Raw genomic sequence first — 24,012 nt, 5'->3', positions numbered from 1 at the left:
GTCTAAAAACAAAGACATGTTTTGTTTATAAAGTTAATTTATTTTCCCTTCAATTTTTGAACTGCTCTTTACAGTATGTGTGACTTTAAAGAGCAGTTAATAAACTGTTGTTGTACCAAATTTGGCTTTGTTTGGACTTTTTTTGACCATAGGAACGCATTAATTGATTTTCAATGCATTCCTATGGGATTTCGTGATTCGCAAGACGAAAAATTCGCTAGACGACAAAACTTGCGGAACGAATTAATTTCGTCTTGCGGGGCACCACTGTACATTAAATTTTCCATAAGGCTCATCATCGCCATCTAGTGTCACATTGTGCATTGCACTTAAAACACACTTGTTTTATTTGCAGCTGTATAGCTGAGTCCCAAGTTGTGGCCAAAACTGTATACAAGGAAGAAAGGAGTGATGGATGATTTCACATTGTACTGAAATTACATGACTTTTACTCACATTATGAAAACACCCTGAAATGCATTTACCCTCCTTTTTTTGTAAAAAGGAGGAAGAGGAGATACCAAGCATCAAGAAATTGGATGGCGTAGTGTGGACAACTTACTGATTTGCAATCCTTTGGGATGTTTTCCATCTTCTGAAGCACTAGCTCTATAGTAATGCAGACCAACACACTTACTGACACACAGCCACAAAGTGTCAAGGGGTACCCAAGAGACTCTGCCTCCCTTGCTTCACACAGGATGCTGATTTGTGACCCAGTGTGAGGAAGGTGGTCAGGCAAGCCTCAGGCGGTTGGAGAAAATGAAGTGATCCCCTTGGTTCCTTCTCCTAATCCCACTCTGAACACAGTAAACTGTAGTGGTCCTTTCTTCCTTGGCTTCCCCTTTCCACTGGCCTTTTATGTTTGATTCCCCAGCCACACCGGTTTGCTGGCTCCTTTGTGTCGATTACAATCAGGCCTTTACTCAAAAGTATTTAGAGTGTACTTTTATTCATGAGGCCTCTCTCAGGATCATGGGAACTGGTGAATGAAGGCAAGGGGATGCATTGGTTGCCCATCTCTCCCATGATCAGGAATGCTATCTCTAAATTAGTCTCTGATGCCTTCTTCCTTCCCCATCAAGAATCCTGCTCCTGCACCTGATAAAGTAAACACACACCTCCACCTGTGCAGTCCTTGGTGACCAAGGAGCCTGTTAGGTAAGGGATACTTTTTGGCACAGTAAGGCTTTTTTACTTTGGCGGCCACTCTGTTCCTTACTGGAGTTACTGACCGTGCAGAAGGAGTTGGCTCCGTGATCTGTCGATGCATCCGGACATTATGCACACAGTTTTCCTTGGTCCCTGCCTTAGCGTCCAAAGGGATGTCAGGGGATGTGTGGCTAATCTTCATGGAAGAGTCGGGGTAGGTGGTAGGTTGTCCCAAGTAATCCTCGCTATACTCGTGGTCATTGGTCTCTGTGTCTGTATAGTTCAGGGACTCCTGCTTGTCTTTGTTTCCAGGCAGGCCACGTTCTCGCCAAGGAACCCAACACAGCTTCCAGGACACAAACAGAGACACCCCAAACAAAGCAAGTCCACATGCTGTGACAACTAAGGACAGTAAACTCACTGTGATATCTGAAAAGAAGAAGGAAAATAAACACATGTCAACACTGGAAGGAAAAATCAGTTCTAAGACAAGAGGCTTTAACAGAAATAAACCTTGGGTGAAGGGCGGTATACCAATTTAATAAACAATTTTCTTTGTGCATAGAAGCTGCTGTGTAGGTCAAAAATTTGGTACTGTTTTCCTTCCTAACTCTCTACTCAAGAAAAAAAGACATATCATCAAACTAGCACAGGACTTTGTGATGCTCACCGAACGCTGTTTTACAAGACACGTTGATTTATCACCCAGACTTCAAGAAAACCTAATGCCTCTGCTTTGTGTATCACATCTGTCTCTGTCTCCCCTGCTCTGCTATTTCCACACTTCCTCCTCCTCTCTCCTATTCTGTAGGACCCTTTGCACACACACCTCGTTCTCCCTGCACAAATGTAATGCCTGGAGAGAGCAGGGGTGTAGGAAGGGGGTGCGTGGCGCCACCGGGTGTCATCCTGAAGGGGTTGACATTTGGCGTGCCCCCCCACCTGCGACTCCCCCAAGCCCGGTGAGCAGCAAAGCAGCAAGCGGCAAAGCTGCAGCTCTCCCCCTTCCCCCGGCTCGCTGTAGAGGCGGATTGTGGTGCCGCACCGAGGCTGGCCCCTGGGGAGGATCGTGCAGCCGCACCAATCAGCCCTGTGGGCAGATCGCCCCAACCCTGGGTGCACAGCATGTGTGCCACTCCAGGTGCCAGGGCACCTAGCTCTGCCCCTGGGAGAGAGAACATTGTTATAGCAGGAAAACAAACAGAATAAAAGCTTCTGCCGTGGATTGATTGTTTTTAACACAGTTTACAGTTGATCCGTTTCATAGTGCCATCATGGTACATCTGCAGCAGCACAATTAAAAGCCTTCATCTGCCCCAGCTGCAACAAAACATGTCTCTTCCATACTGGTCTCTACAACCACAGCAGGCTCTGATGGTTTGACTTCACTCTCAAAGGCTCATTACTCCATTGTCTCCTGAGACAGATGGATGCCAACTGGCATTCGGACACCTCTTGGAGCCTAACGGATGGCAAGACAAGGTATCAGGATTTTACATAAATGAAATAATAAAAAGCCTGTTTCCCTTTTTGTTTCGTGTGTGAGTGTCTCACTGTACACACACACACACACACACACACACACGTAAGAACATCACACAGCCTTCAAAGAATGTACGTGATTAACACAGAAGATGTTGCTGAAATTGTGAAAAGTAGCTGTTTCTCTTTTCAAAACAGCTGCAAGAGCGCAGATGCTTTTTGTCATGCAGGACTATTTACCCTTTTGTGGATAATAATGTCAGGCTTTTATTTGGGTGCTCATTCACAAGGCCCTCAAATAAATTTTAGCAGGGACCTCCCAAGGCAGTACAACAATCCTTGCTGGTGACTAAGCGGCAACAGAAAGAAGAAAGGCCTTTTGTATTGTACATGGTAAGTGGAAGTCAATAGTATTTCCATGTTTCCAAAAACCCGATGGCTATAACAACCCACAGTCTATAATTTTGGGTAACAACCATCCCTCTTTCAAATTGTTCTTTAACCTGGAAGCCTCCAAATGGCTCACCTGTTTTGCTGGTTTTTTTCAGCTAAGCTTTCCCCTCCTATTTTCCTAGGGTGTTCTAAGTCACAGGGAACTGTCAAAATAGGCAATTTGCTCACCTTTCACAAAATCCTACTATTATCTTATCTTGTAGCCATGCTGACACATCTGGGTTACTACAGAGAGAAACAACAGAAAGAGGCTAAAAGAAACAGCCATTTACAGAGATTTTTGCAGAGCTTCTTAAATATGTGCTGCACCAAATATACAGAAAACATTCACAAAAAGTGATGCGCTCCTTGGAGAAAGTCAGCAGTGGGGTGCGGGTGGAGAGAGAAAGAGAGCTTCGCAGGTATTTTTAAAGGGTTACAGGAGAGCTACTAACGGCCATGTGGGACAGAGGAAGGCTGCTCAGCTGCTAAAGAATGATTAAAAATAAAATCACAAAACTGTGTGGGAAATGAGACTGCTCTTTTCAAGCAATGCCCCGTGCCTGGGAGATTTATACAACCACAGCCTCATTCCTGGCCCCATCCCTGATGATGTGCTCTCTTCCCCCATGACTTCTAGGCATGGTGTGTGATGTCTGTAGTGGGTAAGTCTTCATATGTACTGTTGAAAGCATCTTCCTTTCTTCACAGATACCTAGGGCTCAAGAGGTGTGATGTTGCAGGTGGGGCCAGGAGGCGTGGCCTTCTTCCTGCATCTATATATTTAGCCAGTGCTTTTTTCCTAGAAAAATAGGTGCCAGTAGATACCATGAAGTTTTTACAGTAAATGCCAAACTTTTTAACAACAACAAAAAGAGGTGTGGGTGCTGCATATCCTCAAGTACCCCCTGAACCCCCACTATGTTTAGCTATAGGTGTGGAAGGCAATTTCTGAGAAGGGGCAACTACTGCAATGGAATTACTAGCTTCTAGAGCAGGCATAGGCAACCTTGGCCCACCAGATGTTTTGGGACTACAACTCCCATCATCCCTAGCTAACAGGACTAGTGGTCAGGGATGATGGGAATTGTAGTCCCAAAACATCTGGCGGGCCGAGGTTGCCTAGGCCTGTTCTAGAGTGAGGAAGAAGGAAAGGTAATCTCCTCTCACTGACTGCTGGGAAACTGTGACCCCAGCAATAGGAGTTCTACACCAATGGGGTTCCGGCAGCAGTGAAAAGACAGTCGAAGTGTAGTAAGGATGCCCTACAAGAAGCTTTGCAAAATGACTCACTATTTCATTTGTTTATTTTTATTTTCTGCCCCTCTATCAGAAATGGTTCACAAGGCAGTTAACATTAGAAGGAAAAGAACGCACAACTCAAGCAAACAACAAAAGACGCAAGCTCCCCACCTACAGAAAGTGAGCAAATCAAGAAGAAGTGTGTGTGTGTGTGTGTGTGTGTGTGTGTGTGTGTGTGTGTCCGGCAGTGGCATGTGATCAATGAACTAGGGGGACTAGGCTGGTCTCCCAAATATTCTCCGTAAATTAGACTATTAAATCTTGGTGCCTCCTTCCCACCTGGCTTTGGGAATGAGGCAGCAGGGCTCCAGCATCTTGTCAGGGCCCTGGTGCCTACTTCCCAAAGCCCAGGGAGCTTCTGCCCAGATTAGTGAGGGGCGGTGCCCAAACGTGGGATATCAGGATATCGCCCTCCCTGAATCGCCCTCACAAGCTGGTGCCTGTGGTCCTAACTGTCCCCTATGAAAAATTTCACCACACGCCACTGATCTCTTGAAGGTATATTTGTAGTCATGCATTTAGAAGACACTAACGGATCAGTAAAATGAAATGCTTTGCTTTTTCAGCACATTCCTTTTTTATTCCTGTTATTTCTTTTATGCTGATGTTTTTCATAGTTACACACACACACAATTTACTATGACTAAATGGTGCTGCTGACAAGGCAATGGTTTGCAAGCAACCCCTTTGATTACTGAGCATATGATTCACACCAGGCAGGCCCTATTCCTTTCACTATTCATAGTTATTAAGTCCCTTGCGGCATCCTTGGAGTAGAGTTGCCTCAGGTAATGAGTGTTCCAAGCAGTTGTCTCTCCAGCGTTAAAATACTCTATTCCTATGGAGCCGCCTTCATATTACTTACACTTGTGATTTACTCTCAACCTCACTACATCTTCCTTGGTGCAGTTCAGCTCCTCTGAACCTATTTATCTAGGCCTATATTCCTGCAGGCTGTTATGTCTTGGCTTGGAGTCAGGAACTTGCACCTCCCTGCAACAGACCCCGGCTGCCCAAATGTACAGAAGCGTCAATGGAACTGTACAGTTTTCAGGCCTTTGCTAATCTTCAAGGTAAAGGCGATTTTTTTCTTACAAGCTCACTTTTCAAAAGAATCACAGCAGTGCACCAGCACCTCAACAGCTGTAAAGGCCACAGCTCAGCTACATTGACAGTAAACACAAATTTTCGGGGCTATGTGTCCCACTTATTCTTGCAGATAATCAGAATCTCCTTTATATCATACAGGAGAGTTTCTAAATATTAAGGCAGAGGGGAGGGGGCATATACTTCTACTATTGTAATGCCTGGAAATTCTAATCTTCACCATATCAAGGTATTTGTCCTATCTCCTTGGAAACTGGTGTGGCATAGCTACCTTGTGACTGTTACCAGCAGACCATCTTTGTTCTTGCAAGAGTCGGCGAAGGCTGAGATGGCCTATGAAAGCTTTCTCCCCCCTCCCCTTGTCTTTCTCATTTTCTATGGTGGTACAGTACATCAAGGTCAGCAGATGTGGTTCATGCACTGCTTCAAACCAATGACCTTACTTTCCCAGGAGATTGCAGTCTCTCCGCTGTGTTTAAGGAGGTTTTCAACAATACTAGGTCATACTACTGTCAGGAAGAAAACATATTTTTACTGACTGCATTTTTATATGTATCTGTGTGAAATTCAAACTCCTTTCCCCCAGCCCTACCCACTTAAGATCTAAGAGTTTGAGCATCCCCAGAGGTCCAATTTATAGCATTTAGGCTCCTTATGCCTCCCCATAAGGAAGAGTAAAAGCAGTAGTTTAAACTTTAAATGCTTCCACGTTTTCAGAAAACACATTTAAGGAACACGGCCCCATTGTCATCCGTTGTTGTCTTTCCCCAAGGAGGGAATGCAAAGCAGAAAGGAGAGAGCGCACTAAAGAGTTACTAAACAGCATTAAACATTGAAGTGGCAGACAACTTAGAAATACACACACAAACAGAGAAAGGAGAAATCTGAACTACAAAGATGTGTTACTTTCCCTTAGCTCTTTTGTGTATACAAGAAAGGCTGCCTGTTTGTCACACTTATGCTCCCCCCCCCCCAAGCACTTCCCCAGGTGAGCGGATTCAATGCACCTTGGCATTCCTACCTTCTACTGGCAATATAATAAGCACTACAAAACACCAAGGATAAGATAAGGCACTGGACAGCCATAACTCTTGGTGACCTGCCAGTCATTTGAAGCCACCAGTTAGAAGAGCGGAAAAATTTGATGAGATCATCATAGTTGGCATCCATCTGCCTTGGGGGAGAGTGCCTTTGCAGGCGAATTCAAACTGTTGGGAGGTTCCAGCGCCTGCTGTGGCTGCAGAGACATGTTTTGTTGCAGCTGGGGCAGATGAAGGCGTCCGGTTGTGCTGCTGCAGATGCACATGGCGGTTCTTCTTTCTGCACTCCTCCCATTGCTCATCAACTGATATTAAAAATAGGATAAAGCCCAGTAATGCCCTTGCTTAACGGGAGATCCCAATGCCAGCTACAGAGAGACAGAGTGAGAGACTGTTTTGCTGTTCTGGAGGAGCTTTTCCAGCAACTCAAAGAGCCATGAAATCTCGTCTCTTTAATGCTTTGCTTTCTATTCTTGCATAGAAAATAACCCCGATAAAGGATCAGCTTGGTGTTTCTTTTATTGCCTTGAAAAAGAGCCCCTTTCCCCTTGGCAAGACAGCAATCCCACACAATTCTGGCCTACCCACATTAACCATGAACGGGACAATTTTCACATACACCTAAGCAAACTGTAAGTAAACAGTGAGCCGCATGGGAAAGGCATGGATAAGAGCAGCAAGTCATTTGGGAACCAGCCCTCATAAACTTTCCACATTACACTGCAGCAAGCTAGTTGTAATGGGGGTGAGGGGGAAGAGAAGTACTGTATAGCCAACAGCAAGTGCATCTGTGGGATTGCAACACATGTGGAATTGGATATATAGCACAAAATTCTGCTTACCTTGCTTCACAGATACAGAAAACTAACAAATCGGCAATACCTAGTGGAAGAAGCCAGATGAGAAGCAAGTAACATTTCTCATGGCCAGGAAGTGAATTTTCAAAGGCATATTCAGCTTTTTTTTACCTTATATTACACTGCCTCCTATTTCCTGGAACATGCCGTTAAAGTCCACCCATCCACATCCCCTCCATTCTTTCAGTCTTTGCCCCAAATAATAGGAATGTAAGCAGCTGGCTTACATCAAGACAGACCACTGTTTCCTCTGGCTCAGTACTGCTTATACTCCCTGGCAGCAAAACTCCAGGCAACTTTCCCAGCCATCCCTGGAAAAACTGGGACCGAATCTGGGATTTTCTGCAGGCAGAATATGTGCTCTATTGAATAATTTCACAGCGGATCCTGGGACAAACAGACCATGGGCAGCACACACCTGTGTAATTATGGTTATTTTGGATAATGTTCTCCGAACCTGGAGTGCTATACTGCAGAAAGTACACAGCCCAGCATTAATAGTATAGCTCAGAATAAAACACTAAAATTTTTCTGTAAAGCTAAGTACCATATTTGAGGTTTCCCACTTTATGAGCCAAAAAAGGTTGTCTGCAGATTGCTGAGTTGCTATTGAGTTTACGCCGAGAAGGAAGCCGCTTGTTTGAAAACAGCAAATACATTCATCCTGGACATTTCTCTGCACCTGCTGTTCACCTCCCATTCTGCTTGGATTCAAAATGTTATTGAATTTACTATAGAAATGTTAAGCACCCTTTACAAAAAGAAAAGATGCCACATACAGACCTCTGCAGAGATTTCTGTAAGAAGGGACCTTTATCCCCTTGAAGTATGAAAAGATGCAAATGTCAGAAAATGTAAAATGAGCTTACTGTGCCAACCCACTGAAAGAGAAAGGGCACTCTGAAATCTATCTACTTTTGCATGAAAAAGGCAAGAAGCCTTTAATCCTCACTAGCGCTAGAATATAAAATTTGATAGGTTACCATGAACTACAGCAATGGGAATTCTTTTTATTACTTATTCATAATCTGACTTCTTTATTCACATAGCATCTTTTCTACTAAAAAGGGTGACTGAATAATAATAATAATAATAATAATAATAATAATAATAATAATAATAATAATAATAATAATAATGTTATTATTTATACCTCACCCACTCTGGGAGGCTTATAACATATCTAAAAACATAATAAAAACATCAATCCTTAAAAACTTCTCTAAACAGGGTTGCTTTCAAATGTCTTCTAAAAGTCAGATAGTTGTTTATGACATCTGAAGGGAGGGCATTCCACAGGGAGGGTGCCACTACCGAGAAGGCCCTTAGAGCTGGACCTCAGTGTCCGGGCTGAGTGATAGGGGTGGAGACGCTCCTATGGGTATACAGGACTGAGGCCATTTAGGGCTTTAAATGTCAGCACCAACAATTCAAATTGTGCTCAGAAACGTACTGGGAGCCCGTGAAGATCCTTTAGGACTGGTGTTATATGGTTCTGGCGGCCAATCCCAGTCACCATTCTACCTGCCACATTCTGGATTAGTTGTAGTTTCCGGGTCACCTTCAAAGGTAGCCCACATAGAGCGCATTGCAGTAGTCCAAGTGGGAAATAACCAGAGCATGCACCACTCTGGCGAGAGTCTGCGAGCAGGTAAGGTCTCAGCCAGGATTAATGCATGATATTATCCCATTGCACCCTATTGCTTCTCACCTTGCAACAAAACAAAACAAAGCAGGATTCTTAAAATAATTGAATAGGTTATAAACTTCTGTCAGATTCTTCCAGGCAAGTGGGTCTATAGGATTGCAGCTATAGGCACCTTTACTATACAACAAGAAGACACTGATCCACCACTAATTTGCAATTATTAGTTATGTTAATCCAGAACCCTGAAATTTGGAAAGGGCAGCAGGCATAGGGAGTAAGCACTATTGAACACAATGGGATTTACTTCCAAGTAGAAATGCCTATGTTTAATCTGTCTCTAAAAGTATATTGCTTTTAGAGACTGGTTTTGCAGATGGCTAACAATAATTAAAATGGACAGAACATTTCCTAATGACTATGGAAGCACACATGGAACTTTGAATCAGGCTGTTAAAAGAAGTAATTAAAACAATGAAGCTGGTCAATTGCAAAACAAGGAACAGGGTCCATTTTAACTTGCTGCTCTGCTCTGATCCTATATGGTCACAAGGAAGCAACATTCTAGTCTGAGGGAAACTCATAAGTGGTTTATAAATCGTTCCCAGAGAACTCTACCAATTGCAGCTATGTAAGGACAAGGACGCAGGTGGCGCTGTGGGTAAAAGCCTCAGTGCCTAGGACTTGCCGATGAAAAGGTCGGCGGTTCGAATCCCCGTGGCGGGGTGCACTCCCGTTGCTCGGTCCCAGCGCCTGCCCACCTAGCAGTTCGAAAGCACTCTTAAGTGCAAGTAGATAAATAGGTACTGCTTTATAGCGGGAAGGTAAACGGCATTTCTGTGTGCTGCGCTGGTGCTGGCTCGCCAGAGCAGCTTCGTCATGCTGGCCACGTGACCCAGAAGTGTCTCCGGACAGTGCTGGCCCCCGGCCTCTTAAGTGAGATGGGCGCACAACCCTAGAGTCGGACACAACTGGCCCGTACGAGCAGGGGTACTTTTACCTTAAGGACAAGATAAGTCTTCCAATGACTCTCCGCACCCTTAACAAACTAAAATTCCCAGGATTCTTTGGAGGAAGTAACAACTGAAGAAAAGGATTGACAATCTTTTAAATATACTGTATAGTGCAGCGAGGGTGTTATGTATTGAAGTTCTCACCCTGGCCACCAAGAGTATTGTGTATATAGTTTTCACTCAGGTCCATGTCAGTTACTTTAGGCAGGAAACCCTGGGTTGTTGTTGCTACAATGTTGACAACCGGCTGCCTATAAAAGCAGGCCGGCTGAGCTGTTTGCTGTTCAGTTCTGTTCTGGCCTCTGAATAAACAAGAGCTGTTTGAAGAATTGCTGTGTCGTCTGATATGTTCACCCACAACTTAACAGAGGGCCCACAATCTAAGTAGACAGGAAGTCTTCCAGGGGAAAAAACCTATGCATTTTATATCCAAGAATATCATGCAGAGAACACTATTTTATATGATCAGTAAGAATTGACTATACTAATACAGTGGTACCTCGGGTGACATACGCTTCAGGTTACATACGCTTCAGATTACAGACTCCGCTAACCCAGAAATATTACCTTGGGTTAAGAACTTTGCTTCAGGATGAGAACAGAAATTGTGCTCTGGAGGCGCAGCAGCAGCAGGAGGCCCCATTAGCTAAAGTGGTGCTTCAGCTTAAGAACAGTTTCAGGTTAAGAACAGACCTCCGGAACGAATTAAGTACTTAACCCGAGGTACCACTATACAGACTAGAGAACTGATTGTGGAGGTTTCCACCCCCCTTTTTAAAAAAAAACCTGTCATTTTCCAGTTCTTTCTTCCATTAGATTACAATTCTTACCTAAAGGCCTACTTAATCTCTTCACAGTAATGCTGCCACAGGCAACATGAAGAATACAGCTATTCATGTCAATCATCTGTGCATTCTAAATAAAGTATAGAGTGACACACCCATATTTCAGATACGAGTCTAGAGACATTACACACATTTCTTGCTCTTTAGTACTCCTTCGTCTTTCCTTCCAGTCATTTGAACTAACATCTTAAGAAGCAAATTACCTTTCAACTTCTTAATGCAGGTATTACACATACTTTCAGAATAAGGACAGCATAGTAATTATTTGTTATTTGCAGACGAGTTGTTCCAATAGGAACTCTGTGTATGTATGCTGATGTTTTTACACAGTCTCAAATTCAGTAGCCAAGTGACGGCAAAGTGTAAAATAGAGAAAAGTTAATTGTACCAATCAGAATGCTTATTGTGTCTTTTCAACTGACTGACAGTAGGCACTGCCTTGTATCCAGTTAGTGGGGAGAAGAGAGAATAATGAAGTATTTTTCTTGTATACAATTTTAAAAGATCCTGCTGGGAGTGAGACACACATCCATATAAAATCTAGCACAAAGCAGCCCCAATCATAATCATAGTAATAACAGTTTAGTGCAAACACAATCAAACGCACAGAATGGATTGTTTAGGACGTCTTCGCAGACAGACAATGAATTGCTACTCTTGAATTATTCTAATCTAATTACAGCCACAGGTAGAAAAGTAAATAAATATATTTTTGCTTATGCCCCATCAGAGTGGTTTACAATGTTGAAAACTTGCACCATAAATTTTACAAGGATAAAGCTTGTAACAGCTTACTTTGAAAAAATAAATCAATACTTGAAAACGCCACACTGGAGCAACAAAGCTGGTTCTCCCCCCACCGCAGCTACCTCCAAAATTCTCATATTAAAAGGCGTTATTGTGCTTAACCTCCCACCCCAAAGAGAGATTAAATTCTCATAAATGTTATTTTATGGAACAGTTTTTGTTGGTGGTAGTCTATGCATTCTCTTGAACTCACAGAACTGAAGGTTGGTATTTTATCTGTCCAAAGCAAACACAAAAATCCTTCATCATTATATCCTTCATTATAAAATAATAAATTATCATGTTGCATGTTTGCAAATTCATGGAGGCTTCATTATATCATTGCCTAAGAGATGGCAGAAACTGGATCCCATTCAAAATGTAAAATTCATGGAGAAAACCAATATTTATGAATACTTGATTAGGCTGTGAATCTGAGAATGCCAAATAAAGCCAAAGCAATCAATGCTAAGTACCCAGCCTAGGAAGGAGACTGAGACTGAGAGAGATAGAATCCACAAGGGAGCTTCCTTCAAGCGCTGGGAAATGTGCTAAGAGGCCAGTGTTACCAGCAAAGATACACCAGTATTAGGAATCTGAAATCAAACCAAGTGCATGGGATTTTTTTCAAACAGGTTCAAAGTACCTTTTGCATATGAAATGCTATTTTCTTGATACTACCTTATTCTGCTGTTGAATCCTCATTCCTGGTTCCGGAACAGCTGGTTTTGAAAAATGTTGCAGGATAAAACAACCGCCAGCAACCAGGCCAATTTACCTGCATTTCCTGCAACATCCATTTAACCTCTTCTTGTTCCATTTCTAAAACGGTTCCTTAGAACAGTGTTTCCCAAACGTTTTTGGGCAACGGCACACCTGCTTACCAGAAAAAAATCTCGCGGCACACCACCATTAAAGCCCCGCCCCCGTGACGTCAGCGCGCAGCGTCACGCCGGGAGGGACGCACAAAAATGAAAGTTTTTTCCCTCCCCCTTGCCGGGGTGGGAGGAGGCAGCAGAGCGAGGGCAGCTGAGGCGGCGGCGGCAGCTGAGGCGGCGGCGGCTGCGATAGCGGGCGGAGGAGGAGCCGTCGCCGGGAGTTGCTGCTGCTGCTGTTGCTGCTGCTGGCCGGACATGCCGGCCTCCTCCTCCTCCGCTGTCTCGCGCTCCTCCCTTTTGCACGCGCTGCCCCGCCGCTCGGCACGACCACCGCGGAGCCGCCCCGGCTCGACGCGGATCCTCCCTGCCGCCTCTCGCCGCCGCCTCTCGCCCGCCTCCCTCCCACGGCACACCAGCCGGTGTCTCACGGCACACTAGTGTGCCGCGGAACACCGGTTGGGAAACACTGCCTTAGAAAGCTAAGGGTGGAATTCGATCCTGTGCAAGCATTTCAGCTTGCTAAACTGAAAGCTTGCCCTGTTTCTTGGGGGTGCTCCCAAACCCACCCCAAGGGCCAATTTCAGGTGTGTGGGGGCATGGGGGGGGAAGGAGAGGGAGGAAATCCCCACTGCACAAGCAAGGTTTCCACGGATGAGGTTCACTGGGTGAATCTCATCCTGTTTTTTCAGTTTTTAAGAATACAGTACAGTGGTACCTCAGGTTAAGTACTTAATTCATTCTGGAGGTCCGTATTTAACCTGAAACTGTTCTTAACCTGAAGCACCACTTTAGCTAATGGGGCCTCCTGCTGCCGCCGCGCCGCCGCTACACCATTTCTGTTCTCATCCTGAAGCAAAGTTCTTAACCTGAAGCACTATTTCTGGGTTAGCGGAGTGTGTAACCTGAAGCGTATGTAACCTGAAGCGTATGTAACCCGAGGTACCACTGTACATTAATACTGACAGTCTCAGTCCTAAAAGGCGAATCTCTCTTTGTTACAGAGTTCTGCCACCAGAAACACCACAATTGTAACAGCTTAAAAACAAAGCGGTGTGTTATCTTTTATGATTGTTTTTCTTTTAGTTGTAACTTTTAGTTGTTCTATTACTGGCATCAACTAGCATTAGTGGGAGCAATGTAACATATAAACCAAGAGCTAATGATTTCTACCTGTAAAAAAATCTGTGTTAGTCAGGGCTGGCCCAAGAAATTTTACCGCCTGAAAAGAAAGAGCAAGCTCCTCTTCCCCCTGCTCCACAGCTCCATATACAAAAGCCACCTGAACTGGTGATGGGACAGTGTTCTCCACATTATCGTAGGGGTACAGTCTAGCTAATGAGGCGCTGCACGGGTCTGTCCACTAACACCTAAACAGCACTTCATATCTCCACTGCCTGAGACAGCCATCTCACTCTGTCTAACGACAGAGCTAGCCATGTGAATGTACATTTAGAACTTCAATAGAAACCCACCGTGGCTCAGGTGGACAAATTTCCATTTCAGGCATTACATTGCTCATGTTAGTAGAGCACTTCATACTAGTGACAAAAACAATCAAGGCTGGTGTCTCAATCTCTATGCCACTCTAAATACACTTGAATCTTTGGAGCATAGCTAATGTTGCTTCTATACAGATTTTTAAGGTACCCAGCTCAATGTAAGGACTGTGGAGGGTAGCCTACTTGATAAAACTTTCATTCACATACTTCCGTAGATCATGGAAAGAATGGAGGGGTGTGATGTGAACTGGCGATTAGTCTATCTCACATTCAGTAGTTTCAGGCAATTAGACCATTGACACCATTTGAAAATCTGATTTTGAATATGAATGAACAAAATATTATAAATTTTATACAAAATATTTACTGACCTGGCCATTGGATAATGTAATGCTTATGCTTACCGGTACATCCTGCTTCTTGAAAATTAATAATAAAAAATAGAAAAATCGAAACACATTCTTGACTCCACAGCCCAGGGAATAAGACCTAAGATACATTAGCTATTTTAATACCTGATGTACTTTTGCTTTCTTTTGCTCTTAAAAACATCTGGCATGCAAGAAGTAGACGTTATGAGTATTTTTTCAGCTGGCAATTCAGAAGGAATTAATTTCTGAGTAGGATAGGAAATAACTTTTGATATACGCTCATGAGTTAAATGTTCACGATCTCTGCTCACAGTGGCAGCTTGTCAGCAAAAGAAGAAACAATAGGAGTTGCAGGTCAGGGGAGACTACAATGAAAGGAGAAGGCAGTAGTTTTTGATGGGAGGAAGGCAAATTTTCCCCATAGCAGTGCTGGTCAGATGGGTCTTTATTATTAGCTCTTCATAAGTTCCTCCACACCCACAAGGCCAGTCAGCTGTTAAACCAGGTATGATATGTCAGTACCTCATATGAACAGCTAACTGGAGGAGGAGAAGGCAATGAGGGGTTTTTAAGGCCGCGGATCATTATGCCTCACATTTACTAATTTAAGCCTGAAAACAAAGGTGGTGTGAATGGGCAGCTATCTGAACCCAGAGAAAGGGAAAACTGCATGGGAAGCCTCTACCGAAATGGACACAATAAAAGCTGCTGATAGAAGACAGCTACACTAATTTACAAGTTTGGAAAGGATATGCAGATCCAATTCCTCTGGAAAAAGTTCACAAGTTTTATATTTTCCCTCAAGTTTTAGTTTTAGTTTCCCTCAAAAAAAGTTTTAGTTTCCCTCAAAAAAATACCTTGGGTGTGTCTCTTAATCAGAATGCTTAAAATGTGTCCTGAAATTTGGTCACAACTTTAGGAAAAATTACCCTTTTTGGAAACCATAAGTCTTCTGTCCTTAATAATAATAATAATAATAAATTTTATTTATATCCCGCCCTCCCCAGCTGAAGCCGGGCTCAGGGAGGCTAACAACAATAAAACAGTACAAAAGTACAGCATAAACAACACTCTAAAATCATTCATTATAAAATTAATTTTAATTATTTCACACAATTTATACACTGCTTGATTGTAAGAAACCTCAAAGTGGTTTACAAAAAGACAAGACAATAAAACAAAAAAAAAAAATTACAACCCTACTTTAAAACATACAAAAGTTAAAATACTAAAGCCAATTAAAATTACCTCAACTTTATAAGCATCTGTGTAGGCTCGTCTGAACAAGAATATTTTTAGGAGGTGCCGAAAACATTAAGCTCTTCTAAAATGCAGTATGAATGCTTAGTACTATTGTTAAATGTGTTTCATCTTGTTTGCTGTACGTGTATTATAGCCACTTCTTAAGAGTTCACACTTGAGTTAACTTAACACTAATTAATCACTCCATAGCACCCCTTAGTAAACCTGTCATACACAGTGAGGGTGGTGAAAGAATGGATTTCTCTCACCTTTTCCATGAAGTGGGGGTGATGTGGAGATTCTGATCCAAATTAGGACTCACAGCTTGTGACTGTATATGTGAGACAGAGTTCATCTATATAAAATAATAGAAAGTACAAGGATGGATAGTGATGTAACCTACTGTGTTATGCCCTCCTCTCACAGATTTGACTGGCACCAACCCATGAGAGTTTTGGGTGCCAATTAAAAACCACACACACACACACACACACACACACACACACACACACCCCTATCAGTATTTAGCTAAAGTAGTTCTGAAGTTCAGCAGCTTGCTGAACTTGTTGATTTGTGTTTTGCAATGATAAGCTTTAATATTATACTGATTTTGTGAAATCTGCTTTTTCATTAAGTATTTGTTTTGCACATTGTACCCTGTGCTGGGATTATTTTTAATGAAGAGTGGACTAAAGAGGCTCTAAATAAAATAAATAACAGGATAATCCAAACCCTCAATGTGGAGGGAGGAGTAGAATGGAGTGGAAGTGTCCACTGGAAGAACTCTGCCATTGGCAGGGAAGTCCCACCAAAAAAGGTGAGCCCTATCATGCCTGCCAAACTAGTAGGCTGAAGGTAGTGTCGGCTGTGACACCACTGGTAACAGCCTGCGGAAAACCCTGAAATGAAGCATTTTGACACAGGGCTCAGGGCTAGCGCAGGACCCACTGGGTCTCACCTTTAGTCTGGTACAAGCAACAGAGTTATAGACATGACTATGCCTCCCTATTGAGCCCCATCACCGCTGGCCATGGATTTCTAATTCCCATTTTTTGAAACTTGTCTCGCTTTTAAATCCCTGAGCTGGTCCAACGGAATATACCATTTCCTCTGCTGTCTTTCCCACATGCCCTTTCTGGTACAAACTCTTATCTATTTAGCTCTATTTGACGCCTGGTATACTAAGCTGCACTTCCAGACAATAATTAATTAATTAATTAATTAGTATTAATTACGTGGGAGAAGGTCAGAGAAAGAAAGAAAAAAGGCACAATGAAAAGAAAAGAGAGTGAAAATGAGGCTGCGGAAATATTGAGATGACTCATTTCCACTCTTTTTAATCCCTAAAGTGATACGAGAAGAAAAGAATGGATAATATCAAATAAACAAACAAGAAATGCATACAAGAAAACAAGAAGGCTTGTGCTAAGACAAGAGCTTTGAAGGCTGGATGGCATGTTACTTCGCTACCACCTTTAATTAGCAGTTATAAAGCATGACAGACAAAGCATTTAATTCTGTCTTTTGAAATCTTAATTTAAAGATCTAAAGATTTATGTACACACACACGAATTACTCTTGGGACAATGGAGATAAGATATATGGAACAATTTGCTTCAGGTGCCCAGGCTATGCACATAGGACTGTCCTGTCACAATAAATTTCCTATGCTTCACTTTGGAGGAAGCAACTCCATGCACATGTTGTGTGTGCCCAGAGTTTCCTTCTCTGCATAAGAAAATGGGAAATCCTCAATATGGCAGCTCCATCCAAAGGCACATGATGGTCTGGCTTGGGGCAAATGTCAGTCAGGAGGATACAGGAAAGTTACATGCTGTTGTGTTTGCCCACAAGCAGGGAACAGAACTGAGGAAAAGAGCACTTAAATAGCATGACAACATTGAGTGAGTTAATTTACTACACTAACAGATTAAATTAATTGACTAAAAAGGTGCCCCAATTAACTGGTAGATTTGCTGAGCTGTTTAAAATACAAGAGCATATGAAGCATGTAGAGGACAGGCTCCATCATAGAAAAGTCATTCTCCCTTTATACTTGCACATAAGTAAATGCTTCTAACACGGTACCTGCTGTTCCTTTTGCAGGAAGTGTAGGATATAAATTTAATAAATAAGTGGAAATAAAGCAGGTGTCCTCTAAAAGTGAGGAACCTTTTTCTTCTTTAATAGACTAGTAAATCAAGCAACATATATTTCTTTATTTCTTAATCTTTATTTATTTTTCAAAATTCCTAAAATCTGGCAATACAGGTAATCCAACACTGAACAATACACCGCAGGCATGTCCCTATGTATTGTTTTCTATGAATTCTAGTTTTGTAAGTGGTTAGAGAAGAAAGCAAAACTGAACCTACTCAATGGGCATATCATGGCTCTGTGCCAAGACTGCTAACCATCATCACGATCAATCCAATAATTTCAGTGTGGTAGCAATATTAAGTATATACAGTACTAACTGTTATGCAAGAGTATCTCACTTTATTTTTTACTTTATTCGCTGGAGATATTAGAACAACAAAATAAACTTCCAATATTCCCTTCACAGAGGTAATAATATATCTGAATATAAATTATGTAGTTGGGAAAACATTTTGGGGGTGGGTGGGAGTAAGCCAAAGTAAAACAAAAACCCACGGCAAAAACCAAGTGAATTGAGGCAGCAGTCATGTAGATTCACTCATTTGTTTTTCTATCAATTTGAAAACAGACATGTCACAAGATGCACATCAAAAGCAAAATATTAAACTGAAATAATCTCTTTGTTTCCCCCCAACAAATAAAGCTGCGAAACAGCTTAAACTAATGCAAAAAATGCAGCTGAAATCCACAATACAGAAAGTTTTAAAATACAGCTTTGTACTAAGCAAGTACAAAACAGGCTAATAAAACAGATCTCTGACTGGAAGGAGTGGGACAGGGGGCTTTACAAAAATACAAAGTTGAAGCAGGAGTCAATTGGAGTATAGAAGGGCCTTAACTGAGATGATTCAAGTACTAAAAGACTTTCCAGGATCAGCAGGAAATGATGAATATATATTTCCCTTTGGAAATATAGCAACGAAAGATGCATTGGCCCGTTTTCATCCTCACCAGCATTTGGGTATCACAGATTTTACTGAATGCAGCTTTCCACAAATCACCAGTTTAACAAAATGAAGCTTCTTCCCACCCCAATTTATTTTCTATTTATAGATTTCAAAACATTTCTAAGCAACTTAATATTTAAAAGTCTCTAAGGCTATGCATGAAATAACAAAGAAACAATGGAACACCATAACTGAAACAATAAAACAGCATTATAAGATGGGGGTAAAAACAGCAATTATTACAATGTGTGGGTGTCCTCTTCATGAGGTCACAGGAGAAGAGTAGAAGATCGTAAGTAGCCAAAAACACCAGAAGGAAAGCCCAACACACAATTCAATTTTCTACTATGTTTGCTTGCACAGAATAATTTGTCAGTCTTTCAAAACAAATGTTAAAGATGTAGTGTATATATCTTCACTGATACCTATGTTGCTATTATACTTTTAACACATAAACAGTAAAAGAAAAAATGTTTATTCACAAAACAGCTCACATTTTAAAGCAGAGATCTGTCTGTAGTCACAATTGGAGCGTATAGGTCCTGTTTTCTCAAAGTTGGTCTTAGTATAAGACTAAGCATAAACCACTGAGATGAGAAACATGATTTACTTGCTTTGGTGGCGAATGCCACCATTTTGCTAGTATATACATACACCCTGAGACTCCCTAAATAAATATACCGTATTTTTCGTCCTATAAGGCGCACCGGCCCATAGGACGCACCTCATTTTTGGGGGGGAAAATGAATTTTAAAAAATTATTTCCCCCCCCCCCAGCCCTGGCTGCCGCCCCAAGCATTGCGTTCACCTGCCGGAAGCAGGGGAAGCCCTCCGGAGGGCTCCCCGTGCTTCGGGCGACAGGCTGCCGCCCCAAGCCTCGCGCACCCGGTGGGACCTCCTGCTGGGCACAGGAGGCTTGCAGACACTCGCCCGAAGCAGGGGAAGCCCTCCGGAGGGCTCCCCGTGCTTCGGGCGACAGGCTGCCGCCCCAAGCCTCGCGCACCCGGTGGGACCTCCTGCCGGGCGCGCAAGGCTTGCGGACACTTGCGGGGGCTGCAGGCTGCTGCCCGCAATCCTTGTGAGCCCGCGGGTACTCCCACCGGGCTTGCAAGGCTTGCGGATAGCTTCCTGAAGCCTGGAGAGCGAGAGGGGTCGGTGCGCACCGATGCCTCTCGCTCTCCAGGCTTCAGCGAAAGCCTGCATTCGCCCCATAGGACGCACCCAGATTTCCCCTTCATTTTTGGAGGGGAAAAGGTGCGTCCTATGGGGCGAAAAATACGGTACTCTGCTCCAGCACTGTCAGCTGAAGGAAAATGTTTCAAACCAAGCTAAAGATGAGAGAGATCATCATATTTTCACAAGTGAAGATCCTCAGATACAGAAGCAAACCAACATCCTGTTCCCATGTGCAAAGAGGTCTAGATTGGGAACCATTAGAGAAGGCAGAGGGCGATCCTCTGATGAGTTCAAGCCACATGAAATTATTTTTCAGGAGTGCCTGTATTACAGGCTAACACATCGCTCCCAAAGCACAAAAACCTTTGCTTTTAAAAGGGTTGGGGGGGTGTACCATTGTTATAGTTAGTAGTGACTGGTGGGGTGGCATGGGTGGGGCTGCATTGCTCTCCCAGTTGCTTCAGTGGGGTGGATTCCAGGTAAGTAAGTACAGGATCTCACCCAAAGATAAAAATCATAACTTCAATGGGTTAGGCTTAAAGGCGGGCATTTCTCCCTGACATCTCTCTTAAAAAGATGAAACAGATGGTGAGCAGCTTTACTGAACTGGTTGTCTTTACTAATAACTTGATCAGAAAATTATAAATCTGAGATCTATTTAATTTGGGTTTCTTTTGTTTTGGTGGTTTCGGTTTATACTGGGTAAAAAATAAATTGATTGATTTGATAACTCTAATGCCTAACCGGAGTCAAACATGCCTACAGAAATACTGGAAACAAATGTGACCTGCAGTTTGACTCCTATTATTATTTTCTTGTGACATTTGCTTTGGTTTTTAAGATGAATAATTAATGGCAGCATTTACAATTCATTTATCCCAGATGTCCTCCTCTGGAGTCAAATGTTTTCAAAGGAACCACAGGCTTGTGCAACATGTTGCCTTTTATTCTGAAGATGGCATAAAAAAGGCAGGTGGGAACAGCAGGGGCAGGGCAGGACTTGGGAGAGACTACGGCAGTATCATGCCCCCTTCCTCTTATGGAGGGTCAGTAATTTAACCGCAGCAGATTTCACCTAATACATAAGCACCTGTGTAATATAAATGCGCAAAGTGCTTGTAAATCTTCTTTGCCTGTTCTTACAACAGTGCTGGCAAATGCTCCAATAGCAGTTGCTGTAATCCCATTTTACAGACTGGGTACTGAGGCTGCGGGAGAACATTAAAGTTGTTCTTTGCAACAGGGTCTGATTCAACATGCTGTGATCGAAGGGCAGTGCGGACCCCATTTAGGGCTGAAATCCACCCTTAGTCAAGGCAAAGGTGATTCACCTGCGAATGAAATATAGAAATGCAAATAATATTTTTTGCCTCTTGGAAACTTAATACATAACAACTTATAGGAATATAGGAAGTTGCCTTATACCAATTCAGACTATTAGTCCATCTAGCCCAGAGTTCGGGAATATCCACTCCGTGGGCCTAATTCATTTGGGTTTTTCCCAAACCACACCCACTTGCCCCTTCCCATCATCATATGTGATGTCAGGTGGAAGGTAGGTAAAATCATGACCTTCATTCATTTTGTTTTAATTCTTGTTTTTACTATGTATTTTGTGGTTTTTTATCTTGTATTTTTATGTGGTGAACCGCTCTGAGATTTACAGTTGAAGGGAGGTATACAATTCTTATTCTTATTTTTCAGGAAATGGTAGTCAAAAGTCAGCCTCAGGCTTGTCTTCTGGCCAATTTAGGAGAGAGGGATCCATACCCTCCAAATGTCCCGATTTTCCAGGGACAGTCCTGGAATTAAGAAAAAATAATAATAATAATAATAATAATAATAATAATAATAATAATAATAATAATAATTTATTATTTATAACCCACCTATCTGGCTGGGTGTTCCCAGCCACTCTGGGTGGCTCCCAAAAGAGTTAATGATAATAATAATAATATTTAAAAAATGATAAAACATCATTGAAAACTTCCCTAAACAGGGCTGCTGATTTGATCCCCTAATGTCCCCATTTTCCCTGCCAGTGCAACTGCTGTTGAGCTTGGGGAGGAGAATGAGTTGGCACTTGTCCCAAGCGATGCCAGCGGCTGTGGCTGTAAAGGAGCATCCCATTGCCTCTCCGTGGCCTCTCCATGCTTGCCACTTCCAGCCTCCTCCCTGGGCAGCTAGCAGTGGCTACTGAAGAGAAGGCGAGGAGGATGAGAGGCTCTGGCCACCGAGGCCCAGCCCCTAGTGACGTGCCAGCTCTGAGGGGCAGGCAGAGGGCAGGGCTGCCCTGGGCGGAAAGAAAGGGGGAGCGGAGCGCTTATTAAATGCTTGGTGTGCCTGCATCTAATCCTGCCTCTTTCTAAAATGTATTTATTGGTGTGTGTTTTTCTTTTTGTAAATCTAGCAAAGAATAACATAAAATTGGGTTTAAGGAGTTTTCTCAGGACAGTAGAAGGTGTGTGTGCTGTGTCCTGTTGCTGTAGTTGTGGTGGCACTTGCCCTTCTTCTGTTAGGAAATGCTTGAGGGGGAGACACAAATGAGGTTCAGTGGCCTGACAATAAGTGTTGGAAGTGTAAAGAAACTGAAGGTACTTTCTATCACCTTTGGTGGACGTGCCCGAAGATTAAGGCTTTCTGGGAGATGATATATAATGAAATGAAAAAGGTACTTAAATGTACCTTCCCTAAAAAACCAGAGGCCTTTCTCCTGGGCATTGTCGGCCAATTGGTGCCAAAGAAAGACAGAACTTTTTTTATGTATGCTACGACAGCAGCAAGAATACTCATCGCAAAGTATTGGAAGACACAAGATCTACCCACCCTGGAAGAATGGCAGATGAAGGTGATCGACTATATGACATTGGCTGAAATGACTGGCAGAATCCGTGTTCAGGGGAAAGAGACGGCGGAAGAAGATTGGAAGAAATTTAAAATTTATCTTAAGAACTATTATAAAATTGATGAATGCTAAAATGTCGAGGTTTTGAGAAAGAAAAGGAGATTACAGCGACAAAAGATTAAGTTAAAGAAAAGAGCAAGGAGAAATATATTTGATAAAATTAAGTTTAGGATTTGCTGAAATAATTTTGGAAATTGGGATGTAGAAAGGGGAGGTTTGGGGGAGTCTGAGAAGTGAGGTTTATGAAAAAAAGGTTATGAAATTATACATGTTTGTTTGTCTTTCTATTTGTTTGTACTGTTTATAAAAATTTTGTAAAATCAATAAAAAAATTTATAAAAAAAACACAAATGAGGTTCAGTGGGGGGGGGGGCGTGAGAAATCTCCCTGTTTTCATCCGCAGAATATTGGAGGGTATGTGGATCCAGAACAATCCCTGAATACCAGCTCCCTCCTCCTTTCCTGCTACTCACATGACCACATAAGGAGGACTGGGTGAGAGGGGGGTACTGTATTGCCCTGTTCTGGGTTCGACCTTGAAGCTGCCTCTAGCCCTTTCACCCATCCTAGGCATCCATTTTAATTACGGAAGCAATTCCTTTTCAAATGACATCCCCCCATAAATGCTTAAAGCTCTTGCATTACCTGTAAACTAGGCTCTTGTTACCACCTTCCATAGGACAGATGAGGGGAACAGAGGCAGACTGACAGGTCTGTAAGGGCATAGCAGAGCTGCCACATGATTTAGTTTTTTAAAACAGAATTGCAGAAGAGAAGTAAAAAGACATCAAACAAACAAACAAACAAACAAACAGAGTTCCTCCCAAGTATCAGGACAAAGCTTTTCCCATTTCTCAGTTAAATGGTATTGTTCGAAAGTTATGAGCCTGCTGGTAGAAGCCACAAATACCATTAAAATCCACATTGTCACAGTTATGTAAAACAGTAATTAGAAGGACCCAACCTTGCTTGCAGGAAGCCGGAAGACCCCATTAACAGATATCTTTTAGCCAGTGTCTCCAAAGATATTTGGCATTTACTGCTTTTTCTGCCTTGCAACCCGAGTACTTAAACATTAGCCACTGACACTAATTAGGTTAAGAGCCTGTCCCTTTACTGTTAATGTTCACTGTAGCCAATTAATTCAAGAACAATGTTAAAGACAAGTTGAAC

General features: G+C 42.6%; 1 protein-coding gene across 5 annotated transcripts in view; it reads right to left on the bottom strand.

The window, feature by feature from the left end:
• SYT9 (synaptotagmin 9) overlaps window positions 1-24,012 on the bottom strand; it is an 86,276-nt gene that overhangs the window by 46,376 nt on the left and 15,888 nt on the right. For all 5 annotated transcript variants that reach the window (XR_014009196.1, XR_014009197.1, XM_081198364.1 and 2 more), the window contains exon 2: window positions 1,236-1,581. Coding sequence is in view for 3 of the 5 variants with exons in the window: in XM_081198364.1 (XP_081054490.1) it covers window positions 1,236-1,581 (346 nt within the window). In the remaining 2 variants the exon portion in view is untranslated. The remainder of the gene's footprint in view (window positions 1-1,235; window positions 1,582-24,012) is intronic.

This window comes from Podarcis bocagei (assembly GCF_964188305.1).
Source record: "Podarcis bocagei genome assembly, chromosome: 1".
Taxonomy (NCBI): domain Eukaryota; kingdom Metazoa; phylum Chordata; class Lepidosauria; order Squamata; family Lacertidae; genus Podarcis; species Podarcis bocagei.
The sequence above is the reverse complement of the archived record's forward strand: the minus strand, read 5'-3'. Positions and strand labels throughout refer to the sequence as shown.